The sequence below is a fragment of the Platalea leucorodia genome (assembly GCF_965183815.1).
Source record: "Platalea leucorodia genome assembly, chromosome: 11".
NCBI lineage: Eukaryota > Metazoa > Chordata > Aves > Pelecaniformes > Threskiornithidae > Platalea > Platalea leucorodia.
This window is the reverse complement of record NC_138833.1, coordinates 14,532,189-14,544,620: the sequence shown is the minus strand read 5'-3', so window position 1 is coordinate 14,544,620 and position 12,432 is coordinate 14,532,189. Positions and strand designations below refer to the sequence as shown.

General features: G+C 51.6%; 1 protein-coding gene across 4 annotated transcripts in view; it reads left to right on the top strand.

Moving 5' to 3' along the window:
* TCF7 (transcription factor 7) overlaps positions 1 to 12,432 on the top strand; it is a gene marked incomplete at its 3' end in the record, with an annotated part of 71,592 nt that overhangs the window by 56,225 nt on the left and 2,935 nt on the right. For 2 of the 4 annotated variants that reach the window (XM_082324231.1, XM_082324230.1), the window contains exons 6-11: positions 1,837 to 1,923; positions 3,878 to 3,988; positions 4,265 to 4,427; positions 4,659 to 4,766; positions 8,677 to 8,725; positions 10,782 to 10,854. In XM_082324231.1, coding sequence (XP_082180357.1) covers positions 1,837 to 1,923; positions 3,878 to 3,988; positions 4,265 to 4,427; positions 4,659 to 4,766; positions 8,677 to 8,725; positions 10,782 to 10,854 — 591 coding nt within the window. The remainder of the gene's footprint in view (positions 1 to 1,836; positions 1,924 to 3,877; positions 3,989 to 4,264; positions 4,428 to 4,658; positions 4,767 to 8,676; positions 8,726 to 10,781; positions 10,855 to 12,432) is intronic. The other 2 variants (XM_082324229.1, XM_082324228.1) reach the window with 1 other exon arrangement.

Sequence of the window (12,432 nt, the reverse complement as noted above, 5' to 3'; positions counted from 1 at the left end):
CTCCTGCCGGGGATGCTCGTGCCGGTGCTGCCGAGCTGGGGTGGCCACACGCGGGAAGCAGCTTTTCCTCCACGAGCCAGCAGGCAGGAGATGGGCAGAAACAGGCTTTGTTCTTGCCGAGTGCTTCGGGAGGAGGAGCTGCAATCACTCTCTCTGTAATTAGCTGGGATGACGTTTGGATAAAAGCCTCCCAGAGTCCAGTCGAATGAGTTTTGCTCACAGGAGCCTGGCAGCAAACATCATCTGGGAGCCTGCGAACCGTGTCGCTCACCCGCGCCCCAGGCCGAGCAGTGGCAGTGCCACGGCAGCCCCTCCATGGCTTTTTTCCAAGCCACCCTCCCATCACTGGGTGATACAGGCTGTAATCATGCATTCCCAACCATCAAGGATTGATTTTGCAATTGCATTAATTTGCACGTCAGAATCACTTTGAATGAAGCCACGAGTGCCCGGCTCCTTTTCTATCCCAGTATCTCAGCCTGCAGTAACGCATGTCGCTTCTGGATTAGCTCCGAGTGTTTTCTCGGCCCTGAGGCAGGCGCGTTCTACTTCAAAGGTTGTTTCGGTTTCCCGAAGCGCAGTAGCACTTGGCTGTTTGTTGGTGTGTTTATACCCGCCGACATCTAAGGGGTGGGAGAGGGCTTCTGCCTGGCAGGGTGTAAACAAAGCCCGCCGCCTCGGCTGCCTTTTCCTACAGACAGATGCTGCAGATTTCGGTCAAGCTGAGACACAGCAGCTCCCGGAGCAGCAGAAACAGAAACCTCCTTCCTTCCCAGTGCGGCTCGAGGGCCTGACTGCCACAGCGCTGTCCTTATTCCTCTTCAGGGCAGAAACTGTCTTTAGCCCTGAAAAATCCCTGGCATCCAGGAGCTCGGTCCCCCACAGGGCAGCGGGGTGGCACCACACTCAATGATAATGGGCTTTTTTGCTTATTAGAGCTGAAAATAGCTGGTGCTAGTCTTAGGCATAGCTCTGTGCAGGCTGGCCAGAGATAGCACGAGCATCTGCATGGGTTTAAGCACCCCATCGCGTCCTCCTCGGGCATCTCAGTTTCCATGCGCAGTTTTAGGCTGGGAGCATCTTTTGGCAGGTTTGCAGAACAAGCCAAGGTATTTTTGAGCTATCTCCATATGAAAACGTGGGGAGTTTCCCTTGCTGGGAACAACAAGGAACTTCCTGCATAGTTATTTTACTGTCTCAAAATTAATTTCCAGGTCTGGTACATGCCCAGTCGCCAGTATGAAACAACTTTCAAAAGAAATGTAGGACCAAGCTTTTGGCTTGTTTAAAAATGACGGGCATCCTTAAAAAGATGCACTGGGGAAATTAAGAGCATTTCTGCAGCATGTACGAGAGCAGAGTAGGTGCTTTCTCTCTGAACACCAGGAGGTTTCCATGCTCGGGCATCCTCCCAGTGCATCCCACAACCGTGCAGGCTCTTGTGCACCGCACAGAGAGGCACTCTAACCAGGCTTTAGTTTTTTCATCGAACTGCTCTTTCAAGCAACTTCTTCTGTGCAATAACAACAGCTCCTAATTTTTCAGCACACCTCCGCATTTTGCGTTTTAATGGGATAAACTCAAAGCTGCAGTGTTACTCAACACGGGGAACGGAGGGGGGGTCAGAGTTGGATCCAACCTTTGCAGGGAGGCCTAGCTTCTCCCAAAATACCGTCCAAGTCCCACATTGCCCCTTGAGCCCAGGGGACACCCCAAGCGTCCCATCAGGCAGAGCTCCTGGCGCACTGGTGCTCTGAAGTCCCCTTAGCAAAGGGTGTCTTTAGAAAACACCACATAGCTGTAGATACTTTATAGACTCTTTCTTCCCGATCCCAGGCAGAGCCAGTCTGTCTATCCGCTCCCGTCATGTGGATTTAGACAGCCGTATTCGTCAGCGCTTTCTGCTGGGGCTTCTTTCTCCAGGTGAGTATGAGCTGTGTGAGACAGGGCAGCAGCTCGGCTGGTCTCGCAGCTTGCAGTTTGTGCAGTAGGAGCTTGCAGCAGACCGTGGCCACCCAGGGATGGCCACGCACCTTCCTCAGGCACCCGTGGGAAGGGAAGGAGCTTTTAGGCAGTGCCTGGTCCAAAGGGCAGTCAGGGGAATATCGAGCATCCCGGGAGGAGAAGCCTCTGCCTTCAGCTCAGCATTGGGAAAAGGGGGTGAAATCCATTGCTCAGGATTTTGCTCCTTGTCACTAACCCTGAATATATCCCTGCCGCCACCACTGCTGAGTTTTGCTCTGCAGAGAGTGATCTGTTTTATTTGGTCTCAGCCTTAAAAGCAGGACAGGCAGCGGGCAGCGATTTGCTGTCCTCCCATCAGTACAGCCCAGCCCTCTGAGATGAAAGTGCAGCTCCTGCCTCTCCCGTCCCATCATCGGACAGCACGGGGCTGGCACGGCCATGGGCTGGACCCTGTGCACAGGAAGGGGTCAGCAGGAGCTGGCCACGTCGCTGCCCTGCTTCCCCCCGCGAGGACCTGGCTGGGCGCCACGACCCGCCTTAAATACCGAGGGGGCTGAGCCACATAGCACAGCCCCGGGCCATTCATACTGCAAGTTTATGAGCACCTCGGACCAAATTTTGCCCTCTGTAAATATATCCAGACCCCAGTGATGTCCTGGTGAGCAAAATACATCCCCTGTGGATGGAAACCACAGAGCCCAGCCCCTCTGGGCATGCTGGTGGGCAAAGCCCCCATGGCTCCAGCAAGGACGGCAGTGCCGCGGGGATGCCTGTGCTCTGTGTGCTCACGCACCAGCTTTTGCTTCTGCTTCGTGTTGTCCTGAAGAGCCATTAGTGGAGGATTCCTGCAGGAAAATCATGCAAACCCTTACCTGTGCAAACCCTTACCCATGCAAATCTTTACCCATGCAAAAACCTTGATCCATGCAAACCCTTATCCCTGCAGCAGAGGCGAGGGAGCGCTGCCAGACCTCCTTGCTTTCTGAGGCATCGTTTTGCCCAGCCTTGAAGGTAAAGGCCAGAGAGGAGCTAACGGTTCCCTGCGGAGGCCTGGCAGCCTCCCTGAGGCCGGTGCAGGAGCTTCCACTTGCAGGATTTCAGGGCGGATTTTGCAGCGCTGCTGCAGCCGAGAAAGTACACCTGGTCAGATAAGGATCAGACTGTGCTGGTGGATTAAATTAAACAGCTTTTCTTTTTGTGCCAGCATATCTAATGAACAGTTCATCTCCCATGGGCAATTCTGCCATCTCAAGCTGCAGTCATAAAGTGGCAAGCTTGGCAAAGCTGACTGTGCTGGCTTTAGCCTCTAAAACTCGAGAGAGAGCTAATGAAGCTTGAAACCTAGCGAGACCTCTCGTGATCTCAGTCCCATGTTGGTGGAGAACATTGCTTAGGCAAGGTGCACCTCCTAGAGTTGCAGTTTGGTTCATGTTCAGACTTAATGCTATTTCTGTTAAAAGAAAGGTGCGGGGTGGTCCTAATCACTCCCATCCAAACCCTGGGATGAGTTTGTTGTTCCTTTTTGCAGTGCTAATAAGATATTGCAACAACAGAGATCTGAGTAGCTGAAACCGCTGGTTGAAAGCGCCCTTGATCTCGGTCAGGCTGACTCCTGCTGCAGGCTGGTTTCCTCTCCACTGTGCGGCACCCGGACCCTTTCCACCCATGTGCCCACGGCTCGGCCGGCCGTGCCTGCTGCCAGCATGGCACAGACGACACCGGGGTGGTGGGCACTGCCTGCCCCGCGCCAGCCTGGCACCACCCGCGGGTTTGCTTTCCGTGTCCTCCGCTTACCGTCTGCTTCTGCCACGTCAGAGTGCCGTCTCGTGAGACACACCGCTCCGGCTGCCCGAGCATCCCGAGCATCCCCAGCACAGCCCTCCCGGCGCGGCTCATCCGCTCTCTGTTGCAGGTTCACTCACCCGCTGATGCTGGGCTCTGGCATGCACACCACCGGCATCCCGCACCCCGCCATCGTGCCCCACTCTGGCAAGCAAGAGATGGAGCACTATGACCGAAACATGTAAGTTGGAAGTGCCGGCAGGGCTCGACAGCGTTAGCGCCTTAATACCCATTTCCTTTATCCCTATTAATACTTGCACGGGGGGAGGATGGATGAACACTGAGCTCTGCCTGCATCAGGCAACAGCACACATCCGAGGGGCGGATCTCAGGCCCCCCACCCACTCGTGCTGTCGGGTTGGTTTGGTGTCGAGTCTTCTGCTGAGCTTGGTGCCACCAGGCAGCCGGGCTGGAGGGTGGCTCTGATGCTGACAGCTCCTCTTTCTGTCCCACCAAGGAAACCTCAACCAGAACCAAAGAGAGAGAAGGAAGCCAAGAAGCCCACTATCAAGAAGCCCCTGAATGCTTTCATGTTGTATATGAAAGAAATGCGGGCGAAAGTCATTGCCGAATGCACCCTGAAGGAGAGCGCCGCTATCAACCAGATCCTGGGGAGGAGGGTAAGAGCACGCGGGGTTCGGTGCCGTCGTCCCAGTGCAGCATCTCCGTCCCTTACCGCTGCTCTTAAGCATGTAACAAGCAGCTGCTTTCAAACCCGGGTGCTCTTATCCCTTAAACGCACGGGGTCGGATGTGCCCCAGAGCGGGGCGGCTGTGGTGGGGACGGGCTGGGAGGGTTGACGCCAGAGGGGACAGCGGGGCCACATCTCACCACTGCGCTTGTCCTTGCAGTGGCACGCGCTGTCCCGGGAGGAGCAGGCCAAGTACTATGAACTGGCTCGCAAGGAACGGCAGCTCCACATGCAGCTCTACCCCGGCTGGTCTGCCAGAGACAACTACGTGAGTGGCTGCCGCAGCTCGGACCCCCTTCCTATGGCATGGCCAGAAATGACCCAGGGGGGCTGACAACTGGTGTTTGCCAAACAACCCACCTGTCCCTGGTAATGTCGTTCCTGATGGCACAATAGCTATAGAAATTCCCATTTCAGGGGTATTTTGAACATTGTCCTGGCTCATTGCCTATCTATAGCACAAATGTTATAGCTCCCCAGCTACCACAACCATTTGTTCGCTTATTGTCTGAGTAAATACAAGTAGAAATGAAGAGAACTTCTAAATTACGTGGATGATCTTTGGAAATACAATTTTATGGAAACCCACTGCTTTGTGCATCTCAGGCAGCAGCTGAGACATCAGCCCAGTGGGAGCAGAGCATGGGGCAGAGATGTGGGAGGAGAAACTCGGGGTGGGATGTCCGGGGGGGCTGGGCGGGCACCTGCAGCGCACTCAGCTCCATTCACTTTGCGGTAGCACCTTGTTCATCAGCTTGAAATCATGGAGCTGGGTACTGCAGGCTCCGTAGTCCTGGCCACGTGCGGCTGAGCCCAAGGACACGCTGTAAGTTTGAAGCAATTTGCTGAATTGCAGGCTGCCATCTCTGTTCTGCAGGTTTAAAACTAGCACAGGGTGTCTGCCTGAGCCATTATGCTCATGGGAGCATAATAATAATGGGAAATAATTGTCAAAAAGGCAAAATAGGAAAGTGTAAGCTGCTTTGTATGAGTTGTAGTGCAAACCTCATTCTCGCAGGCTGTTCAGAGCCAATTTTGGACTCTCCGTGGGTTGCATCCCAAGCAGCAGCCCCACATATTGCAGGGCACGTAAGCGGCACTCACAGGATAACAGTCATCAAGTTTCTGTCTGTTCCTCAGGGACATCGATCCCACCCTGACCGATCATTATTTGAGGACCCTGACCAAATTAAGCACACCACGTTGAAAGTATTCAAGTGCAATTTTTGCAAACGCAGACAACAGCACTGCTTGCTCTGTGGGGTTGTGAGCTCAACCCAGCTCTTTGGCTCTTCCAAACCAAGCTTGCTGTTGGGGGAAAAAAAAAACCTTTCCAGATTGAAAAAAGAAAAAAAAAATCCCCCAAACCAGGCATTGGCTGCTGAGCGGAGCAGCTGAGCCATGCAGCAAATAGCGGTTGTTCTCAGCAATAAAAATAATCTAGTGCAGAGGGCCCTGAAACACGCTGAGTGTTGGGATCATGCGTTCCTGTAGCCAGAAGAGCTTTCCCTGCGTACAAGGGAAAGAATGGAAGCTCCAGCCTTGGTCTTCCCCAGTTTTGGCTGTAGCAAGGTACATTGCCGCAGCAATTGATGCCAAACTGATCCCTGAACGTGAGCAGAGAAAAAATGTGTTTGGTTTTTAGAGAGCCAACTTGACTCTACATCTAAAACAGTGTCTCTTTCTGGAGGGGGCTGCGGTGCACTTGCCACGCTGGCACGGCCAGGGCTCCCAGGGCCCTCTGCTCCCTGGGGAGAAGCAGTGGCAGCTCCTAGGCTGGCCAGCAGGACAAAGCTGCTTCATGGCTCATGGTGGTAGGGCCCACACTTGGGAAGCCTCTGGGCTACTCCATGGAACATTTACAGGTTCCTCTTAAAAAAAAATTCATTTCCTCTTAGCTATATTAATCACTTCAGCAGCAGCGTGTTAAACAAGGTGTCATAGGTGTAGCGGTGCCCCAGAAACACTCCAGGTCTTTTCTAGTGGCTTTCTCAACTGTTTTGATCTTACATGCCTAACAGGCTCATTAGAGACCTGAAGCAAAGCACATGTAAGTCTTCAGACGTCCATCCATCCACTCTAGGGCTCTGCCCTTTGATCTAAGGCTCTGTCGTTTCCCTCACAGCTGCTTGTTTACCCCTGGGAGCTGCATGGCAAGCACCCATCCAGCCCACCCTGACCCGAGCCCTCCTTCCAGAAAGCCCAAATGCCACTGAGGGTGAGAAAACATCCTTACACAGACCAAAAACACCCCCAAAAAAACCCCAAAAAACAGAGAGCAGAAATGATGCAGAAAAAGCAGAGGTTACAGAAGCCCCCAGCCTGCGTTTCCCTGCAGCAGTACAGATATCCCTGTCTCCTTGCAAGCACAGACCAGGAGCTCGGCATCCATATGCAGCTTTGCAGGATCAGTGCTGGATGCTGCCACCCTCCGGAGCTGCCCTTAGAGAAACCAAGAAGAGTCTCTAAGAACCAAAAGTGCTACCCCAGTTTCTCTAAGGGCAGCTCCAGAGGGAGGCAGCATCTGAAGAGCATCAGCATCTGGAGGGCAGCAACATCGCTAAGAGCAAGGCACCGTCTTCCTCCAAGACCAAGTGCATCCTCCACAGAAATCTCAATCCCGCAGCATCCTTCATCTGGGCAAGGGCTGGTTCCTTGCTCCGGAAGAGTTTTTTCCTCCGTGGCTAGAGGGCTCTGAATGCGCACGTTGGCTCTCCCAGCACCGGCAAGCAGCTGCTTTGGGTCTTATGGTCGTTGCAGGAGATGCTTTTCTCTCCGGAGCTTGAGCAGGGAGGAGGAGGAGGAATGTAGGTCACTTCTGCAACACGTGATGCAGATATCGGGCAGGAAATACAGTTGCTCCCACACTGAAGAAAAAGCTTACCGCAGCTCGGAGCTTTCCACCTTCACTCAAACCACAAGAAGTCATATAAAAAGTCACAGGTCAAAGGCAGCCCCATGAGCTGCCTGCTCCACGCAGGCCAGATTTGCTCCTGCACCGCTGTGCCCTCGTTAATAAGCTCATTAGGAGATGAGGGGATTTGTTGTGTATTGTGAGTCAGAGAGGCAGTTTGGGGATAAAATTGGGTTTTCTTGTTAGTGAAGGAAGAAAACAGAAGAATGAGAAATGGTCCCAGAGCTGCAAAAGCACTAAAATAGAGAGATAAGTATTATTTTAAAATAAATTTCTGGGGATTTCCTAAAACTTTCTTTCCCATTTGAAATCAGGGGTGCTCCTGCTGGTAACACGTTATGGAGCCATTTCTGTTCAGGTATAAGGCACCACATTAAAGCATGTATTGGAAATAGGGAAGGTGCTAAAATGGGCCAAGTGCTTTTTAGAAACATAAAGACTGAGGAGGAATAAGAATATGCCAGGAGGATCAGCTGTTGATCAGACTGCCTCCTTTGTATGCAGTAAATCTTGTTTAATTCTATTAATCTAGTTAAATCTATTAATTAAATAATTAATTAATGACAGCAATGATGGGTGGGATTCCCAGGTGAGACACATCAGGGTGGGCCGAGGAGGACTGGCAGGAGTCGGCAGAGGTGCTGAGCGGTGCAGGCACAGGCTCTGGGTTTATTATCGTTGTTTTGCATCCACTAATGTTTTCTCTTGCAACTTCTTACATAGCCTGCAGTGTAAGTCAGGGTCTCAGCTGTGTTTGTAGTGTGGTTGTGTACTCATAATACAGAGCAGGGGAGTAGCATGTTGGGAAGATGCAGCAGAGGCAGGGGGTGGGAGCAGGGACACGGTTGCCGTCTCCTCTGAGTTTCTGTTGCTGTTTCTGCATACGTGCGGATCTCGTGCAGAGTGGTTTTGGGATGAGTCAAAATGCCTGTGGTGCTGGATCTGGGGGTATTGGAAATGAGGAGGTTATTCCTGAGAAAAGGTACATGCCCAGAACAAATTTGTGCCATGTAAAAGGCAGCCACCAGCATGTGTGCAAACACAAATTTGGGTGGTTGCTTTGAGAGTTCCTCCTGGGTTCCTTCTCAGGAGCATTGGACTGGGCAGTTGGGGAAAGGAAAGGGATGCCCATGTAGATAAACCTGAGCTGCTCGCCTGGGCAGCAGCAGCTTTCCCTGGCAGCCTGATCCGGCCCCGAAAACCCTGTGCAGCACCCTCGGTCTCCTGGGAGCACGGACTAATGGCCTTTCCTTTGATTTCCTAGGGGAAAAAGAAGAGACGAACACGGGAAAAGCAGCAAGATTCCAACTCAGGTAAATGCGTGCGGCTCGGTGGCTGTCCCTTCATTTCTGCTCAGAGGGGATAATCCGAAGGCAAAGCTGTTGTTGTGTTTTACCGTGTTTTCTTTTATTCTCCTGAGCTTAATGAAAGAAATATGCTTTTTTTTTAAGACATGGTACGTTAACATTTCTGTGCCTTTTTCATAGACGTGTTTGAATTAGAACATGGGTAGTTTGTGAAAACTGAAAAACTAGATTTTGGCAAGCGTGTAACTTCATATAAATTATCACTAAACTTAATCTATTCAAAACATAGATACCATTAATTAAAGAAAACTCCTCTCAAATGCATCAATATTGTGTGTGGGACTAAATGCAGTGACAGGATTGAAGATCACCCATGGGACTACCCCAAATTTAGTTTTCATTTCAAAGTCACCTAGAGTTCAAGCAAAGTCATACTAAAAACCAGTACCAGTTGCCTCCCTGCACCACACTGTTTATTAGAAAAGGCCCTTTTGACAGATTTCAGCTGGTGACACACGTTCCCCTCATCCAAGGCTGTTCCTGTGCTGGTTTCTGAAGCATTGCTGCCATATCAGGAATAAATAATATCTATACGACTAAATATTCATTGTAAAACACTGAGAGACTGTCCTTGCCCACTATGGCATCACATATATGTGAAGTTAGACAGCCTGTTTTTTCTAGTACATCCATTCTGTGATTGCCTGTAGACTTACAAAGAGCTTTTCCTGCTCTCCAGCCTACCAGTTCATTACTGCTCACTGCTGTAACTTACTTTTGGATGAAATTAAGTCAGCCAGATGATAGGCTGTTGGCTTTCTAAGCAAAACACTGGTTCTCTCTCCCTCCAGAAATGCTCCCTGGGGAGGGTGCCAGGTCAGCCTGTTGCTCTCCTGGCCTTGCACAGCCACGCAAAGACCTATCACACCCGAGTTGAGGACCCCAAGGTGCATCTGGGTGGTTCTGTTGTTGGTTAGGACATGGGAGTCCAGCTCTGGTGTTATTGCTGTGGATTACACGTCCATGCAACCAGAATCCCACAGCCTGCATTAATTCATAAAGTTCAGATTATCTCATTAATTTAGTGAATCATTGTTGGATGACCTCTTTGAATTGTCCATAAAAAGCAATTCCATGACTGTGTCCCAGTAGCGTCTTCAGTTTAGTTAACACTGTTGGTCTCATTCAGTGTCTAGACTGATAAGGGGAATGCAAGCTTTTAGGCTTATATGTAGTGTGTCTATATATTTATATATCCATATCTATGCCTTGTCTGTGTGATACAAAAAATGATAATTTCACCTGTTATGGATTGAAGACCAACTGCTGGTCGTACACAACAGGAGACGCTAGTAGTGGCTGAAAGAGGGAGCGTGAATCCAGCACAGAAGTGCGCCGTTCAAATCCCATTTATTGCACTAGAGAAAAAACATGATGTGCCTGAAAGCAAATAGGGCTTCACCCTAATGAGTCCCATAATTATACAGCAGAACTGCCACATTTTAGGAAAGGCCATGGAGAACAGCTTTTCCATTAAAACTGGAAGGGGAATGGTGGGGGGCAGAGTAGAATAACCTGGGCCTGGGTCTCCTTGGTGCTAACTCTGCTTTCAGCCTGCTTCTGCAACGTTTCCTCCTCTTCTTTTCCGTGCGCAGTCCGAGCTCGCTGGCAGCCCCGTTTAGTCGCTGCTGGAAAGGCAGGGAGCAGGTAAGGATGCAGACACAGGAGGCAGGCAGCACCCATGGGATTTGGCAGCTTTTCCAAACTTAAGAAATTCAAAGAGCTGTGAATTTCCCCATAATTGCCCATATTTCCCGGAGCTGAGGTCATTTCCCAGACCTTCTTCTCCAGCTGCCAGCAGTGATCACTGATATTTGCCTAACGATCACTTTTTTCCAGGAGAGGTGGTGCCGGCACTGGTCTGTTGCAGAAAAAAAATTGTAGTCTGTTAGTCGTGTGTTCAAGTGGCTAAAATGATGTTGCCTCTTTTCTTCCTCCTGCTCCTCCTCCTCTTTGTGCCTCTGCCTTGCCCATTCTCCGCCACGCATGCTTCTGTGTTCAGATCCTGCCTCTCCTAAGAAATGCAGAGCTCGCTTTGGCCTCAACCAACAAACGGACTGGTGCGGCCCATGCAGGTGTGTATCAGCATCTCCTTGCTGCTGGGGTGCTCCTGGGCGAGCGGGTTCGGCTCCGTGCATGCTCCTGCAGCCGTCCCAGCGCCGGCAAGAGCTGCTTCGGCCAGGTGGGGATGGGGTTTTTCTCTGGGCATCGTCAGGAGTTGTTGTCTGAGCTGCAAGGGTCAGGCTGAACCCTGGGTTTCTTAACCCCCTGGGCGATGTTGGTGTAATGCTGTACATGTTCTTGGCTGATGGACTTCCCTGGTGTTAAAAGCTTATTTCCAGGGTGGAGACCGCTGTGACGCTGATGTGGAGCTTTTTTTCCCCTGTTAGAGATTTCCTATTGCATAAATAGCACCCTAGGGCCAGCAGTGAGTAGTCAATGTGTTTTATTTTTCCTCTTTATACTGGGGCTAACCATGTATTTTGAGATCCACCTCTTCTTGGCCCTGAAGTTTGGCAGTACCCACCGTGGGGTGGGAGAGCCTCAAGCAGTGAGACAGTTTGCAAGCGCTCTGTGCCTCGGGCTCCTAGGGAATGGATGTGGCCCGGCGATGGTAAAGCTTAGTGCGTGAACCGAGTGCTGCCTGGCGCAGGGGATCTGCAAATGCAGCCGGGCAGAAAAAGCTCCTGGGGGGCTTCTGGACCTGGGCACGGAAGCATGGAGCGAGGCTCCAGCCTGGACAGAGGTCTACAATTCATAGCACGTTTTTATCCCAATGTGTTGAGGACTTTAGCAAAACCTGGAAGTAAAGTATTGCTTAATGTGCTTACTGCAGCTTAAAGTGACTAAAATCACTTAGTCTGCCCAAATCTGAGCCCCCAAGCGCAGCCCTGCGGCGTCCCGCCAGCACTTGGCCGCTGACCTTGCTGGCAGCCCGAGCGGCCGTGGCGGGAGCTCGGGCCCCCGTGGCTGAGCCCGAGGGGAGCTCCCCCCCGCCGCCGTGTCCCGCACCTCGGGGTGCTCCGCAGCAGCACACCTCCCCGCTCGCCTGTTACACGCTGGGCGATGTCATCAAGCACCATTTTTTAACTGATTAGGAATCTGGACAGAGCCCCCTTAATGTCTCATCAATACTTTCCCTTAAGTGTCCAGAGGGGGATTTTTGTGACCCCCGTCGCTTACACAGCAATGCCACCGAGCCGAGAGGCCCGCAGCGCAGGGCACGGCTGCAGCTCTGTGGGCAGTTCCTCAACTTCACTCTGCCTTCGTTTGAACTCTCTTCATTCGGCTTCTCCTCTGCACTGCTTCCCAATTAACACAGGCTGCTGAAGTGCTCGGAGACCTTAGCATGCTTTTATTTTTTAACCTTTGCCTCTCAAACCCGGGTTAGTCACAGCTGTTCTGCAATTCCCCGTACTAACATGCTGCTGCTGGCTCAAGGGCTCCTGTCGTACCCGCTCTGGTCACCTGCAGAGAGCAACTTCCACTGGAGGATTTCCACTCCACAGGAGAGGTTAACTGGTTAAAACTGGGTGTTCCTGCTCCAGAGCTTTCACCCTTCTCCCGCTCACCCCGGGCAAACCGCTCCAGGGTGCTGTAGTTCCTAAAGGGAGAGGGGTAAATCCCTCTAGCTGTGTAATAGCCACATCAAC